Source organism: Egretta garzetta, unplaced genomic scaffold (assembly GCF_000687185.1).
Source record: "Egretta garzetta isolate BGI_Z169 unplaced genomic scaffold, ASM68718v1 scaffold34, whole genome shotgun sequence".
Lineage (NCBI taxonomy): Eukaryota > Metazoa > Chordata > Aves > Pelecaniformes > Ardeidae > Egretta > Egretta garzetta.
The window spans coordinates 1,583,368-1,587,918 of NW_009259586.1; the positions used below are offsets into that span (position 1 = coordinate 1,583,368).

Below are 4,551 nucleotides of genomic sequence, written 5' to 3' on the forward strand. Positions count from 1 at the left end.
TCCGCCCCATCCGCAGTGGCGGCTCACGTCCCTGTCACCTCTTCACACATAGCGCCCGCCCCGCCGAACGCCCACAAACTGCAACTGGGAGATGAGCAGGCTCGTTTTTCCAGTGAGCAACAGCCAAAATGCTGTAAAAGCCACGTTTGTGACCAAGGGGCAGAAGTATGCTTGGGGAGAAATGCAGAACCTTAAATCCAGTTTTCAGCTCCATAAGGTCAGCACTTGCCTCTGGCTTGAGCCCCCTTTCCAATGAAGAAGCCACCAGTGACTTCAGTCATTTGGTGGGAGATGAGCAGGCTCGTTTTTCCAGTGAGCAACAGCCAAAATGCTGTAAAAGCCACGTTTGTGACCAAGGGGCAGAAGTATGCTTGGGGAGAAATGCAGAACCTTAAATCCAGTTTTCAGCTCCATAAGGTCAGCACTTGCCTCTGGCTTGAGCCCCCTTTCCAATGAAGAAGCCACCAGTGACTTCAGTCATTTGGTTGTAAACTTCCTTTCCCAATGAACATTTATTTGGAGGTTTCACAGAAAAACCAGAAGCAGCTCCAGAAAAAAGGAGGTCCACAAACTGCAAAGAGCCCCAAATATATTGCTCTATAGAAGCCTCAGAAGGCAGCTATTTGGCAGTTTCCCCAGACATATAGATATTTATAGGAGAATAAAAGTGCTTGTCTGACTGAGAGTGGAAAGAGTCATGTATGGCATTTTCATCGTGTTTTCACCCCCCCGCCACCCCTCCCCAGAGTCTGGGGATCCAAAAACAGGCAAGAGAAATAATTTAAAATACAATAGAGATCCCTAGTTTGCCCTGAAGGCTCTGCTGATGAACTATTAAAAAGCGTCTTCTGTCCAAACAAGACACCCGGAGTGTGAAGCAGATACCCTACCACAGTGCTGTACACTGAAATCCAACCGGCGTCTGTTACAGCTGAAAATACAGCAGTCACAGCAAAAGTGATTTAATGTGCCTATCAAAGAGGAAGGCTGTAATTGGATTCAGTCCTCAGTTCGACTTCTGAAAGTCTCTGAAGAAAACTCCCATCAGCTTTAAAAATCTCCAAGATTGTACATGGAACGAAGAGCACTTCATTCTAAAAACACAGCAGTTCGTGCCGGCTTGCGATGTTAAGTAAGCCAGCAGCGAGTCCTCTTGATTTTAGCAAAGCTCCGCACAAACTGTATCTATGTGCAAACTAAACCCAGCAATGATAAGCAGTATTTCTCACATATTATTTTACCTATATGCAAAAGCAATTCCAACCTTTTTTGGGGGGGGAAAAAAAAAAAGTATAGGACTTTCCTGGGTAAGTTTAAGTGACTTAATCGCTCGCCTGCCTGTGTCTCCATCCTCCCAGTCTGTCAAAGAAAGAAGCACTGAGTCTGGGAACATTCTCCAAATAACTGATTAAACAATGTATTTAATGTCTTCTGCAATGGTATTTTACCACATAACTAACATTCTGCACAGCATATTCATCCTTGCTCTTACTGGGAAAACAGCTCTGCAGCGGACACCCTGCTTCTTCTGCCACGCTTGTAAAATGTAGAAGCAGAGAAGTCTGCTTCAAATGCAGAACCCTCGATAGTAAGCTACAAGTTGCATACACGGCAAGAGTAAAGAAGGCAACTTAAAGTAAACTTGAGTATTTGTGTTTATAGTTTCTTTGTTCTAATGGCAAACACGCCATCTATCAGTTATTGGGGTTACTGCATTAGCCCTCAGCCAGCTACCTACCGGCCTGCTGAGTTAAGAACTGTTCACCCCATCCAACTAAGATCTGTACCAAAAAAAAGCCACATCTGAATTGGTGTGCCAACATCTAACCGACAGCAGGGCAGTGAGTACGCACAAATATACAAACATACAAATCCAGAGTCCTGTTGTGGAAGGAAGCCAGGGGAGGGGAGAGGATGGGACTCAAGTTCTGCAGTCACTTATCCCCCCAAAAAGGACGAGGGATGCAATGCCTAGAAGATTCAACTGCAGTTTAATTTGCCACACCACTGCTCATCAAGTAGCATCTCAGGCAAAGCAAATGGCATTGCTACCACAGAATCTAGACAGCCTATGCAGAATCCAGACAGCCTCGTACGGCATCTTAGGCAGGTTCTACCCCAGGCCGAGTCACCCCAAGCGTGCTGTGAGGACCCTTCTTCCCTGCTGCCGAGCTGCCTCCACTCCCTACCATTTCAAAAGAGAAATCTGGTTGCCACCATGGCCTCCCCGCTTAACATGTCTAACCCTTGAAACCTCCCTAGTCATTTGGGGCAAACTACCCTAGATCTGCCATTCCTCAGGCTATTCTGGAAATCTCCCCTCCTTGCTTTTGGGGATAAAAGCTAGAGGCAATTCTGAATGGAGGAGACACTGCCTAAGCTAAAGAGAATTTCCCCTTCCCCCTGCCATCCTCCACAAATGCTAGTTTTTCTTCTTCTCAAACTGTCTAATTGATTGGCATAATTAGGTTACACCTAGAGCTATTGTTCCCAAATAGTACTTAGTTTGCTATTTAGCATCAGACTTAGACTTTACAAGCTTGTAAGCTCTTTCAGTTTGTCCACTCCCCCTTCCTACAAGTTTTTCCTTGGTGTAAAACTCCTCCCTAAGGAACTTGCTTTTCATAATGGTTGAGAGAGAAGACAACACCAGCACTTGTGAAAGTATTGTCATGGTGTTGAAGAGCCCTGCCATGGCACAGTAATGCTCAGGAGAGTGTGGTAAGCAGAGCTGAGGAAGGAACACACCATTTTCCTTGTTTAAAAAAAAAAAAAAAGGAATAATTAGGTCAGCAAGTAGTTGCAGAGGAAAAAAACCCACCATGAAAAAGGAGTTCCTCCTTGTTTAAATGTTTATTATTCAAAACATGCAGTGGGGTCTTAAAAACTGAGTTTAAAAGTAGTTAGAAAACTGTTACAGCAAGGCTCGGAAGCCCAGTTCACACTGGAGTTCACTGCAGGGTAAAGCCAACTCCTGTGATTGACCCCACGCCTGCAAGGGGAGAACCGTTCACAATGTAGCCCTTAGCAAATCCTTTGGAATTCAGCCTATGCTACCAGCTTCCAAAAAACAACAACGACAACAACAACAAAAAAAAAAAAAAAAAAAAAAAAAAACAAACAGAAAAAAAAATCAATTCTGCCACAATAGCCTGTTTATAAAACATGTCCTTAAAAGCATATGAAATTCAGACCCAGCCACTTTCTCACTCACTCTGCCATCTGTTATGCATCCCATACAGTAGGTGAAAATATGCCCAATATCCCAGAACTCACCAGAAACTGTGTGCAAATCAGATGCTATCCCCTTGTTCATCAATTCGTACTGGAAGCCTGTAATCTTCCTGCTAATGTCCTGCTGAGGAGTGGCCTCAATAAACAGGCCCCCCTGATCATAGCCAAAGCAATAGACTTTACTGCGATCTCCATCTCGGACCAAGAGTTTCAATTCTCCAGTTTTTTCCAAATAAATATTTGCTCCTGCAGAGTCCTTGAAGGGCTTTATGCAAACAGTCAAATGTTTGTAAGAGGCAGGTGAAGTGTTGGGTCGCAGGTTGACTATGAGTGCTCCCGTGGGATACATCCACTCTATGGACCCTTCAGAACAGCGGAGGTAGACCTGTTCAACATCCTTCCTGTGAGACTCGTGAGTTAAGCCACTGGGGGAAGAAAGAAAGAGAAAGTTAGAGATATGACAGAGCTAGTAATGTGACCGTCATAACCTCAACCTTCAAAGACCCACATCAACAAACGCAGGAAATCTATGACAGCATTGAGTATTAGCCCATCCAGCTCAGCGGCAGTCACAAGTGCTTGTCTCTTGCAAGACTGCAACTTGAATATTATGGGACAATTTTAAACCCTCTCCCAAAAGAAAAAGTCAAACCACCAGCAATTGACTCCAAGATTAAATAGGATATAAGCACATGATCAAAAGCAATTAAATTACTACAGCCTCAGTTACTGCCCATCAGCTGAGCTGTGGCAAATGACTTGGCGCATACTAAGTAAAACACGTACGCTTGAACTCCCTTCCCGGTGGCTTAAACCAGCACCTTCTCCAGCCTCGCAGATCGGACTCCACCTTTTGCTGAGTACTTTGTTCCCCTTCCAAGTCTATATTCCCAATGGATCTGAAACTGGGAGGGTTGCCAAGCTCACCCTGTGAAGTGGAGCAAAGGGATGCTCTGGGTGCTAGCGATACCATCTGCCCCAGCTGGGCAGCCCCAGTCCCCAAACTGGGAGGTCGGGAGAGGAGAGAAGATGCTACACTCTCCAGTCGTAGCTGGGGAAGCACTGAACTACACTGCTTTCTTCAGCACATGTACCATGTTCCCCCACTTCTCCCCAACATGAGATTTAAGCTCAGCTTATCACTTTACTGCCCAGCTCCAATGGGCTACGAGCAGACACACAGCCACAGTGTTCAACAAAAAAAGAGAACATGTGGCCAGTTACTACCACCAGGGCACAGGGCTACCACTGGTCCTGCATCCTTACCCAACACCATGGCAAAAAATTAACACCCCAACAGCCATTTTGAGAGCTGGT

General features: G+C 45.3%; 1 protein-coding gene across 1 annotated transcript in view; it reads right to left on the reverse strand.

Annotated features, from left to right (window-relative positions):
* The window catches only part of METRNL (meteorin like, glial cell differentiation regulator), a 20,099-nt gene extending 16,444 nt beyond the window's left edge, over positions 1-3,655 (reverse strand). The window contains exon 1 of the mRNA XM_035893353.1: positions 3,277-3,655. Within this exon, the coding sequence (XP_035749246.1) occupies positions 3,277-3,583 (307 nt within the window). The 5' untranslated portion in view covers positions 3,584-3,655. The remainder of the gene's footprint in view (positions 1-3,276) is intronic.
* Positions 3,656-4,551: the final 896 nt, after the last annotated feature.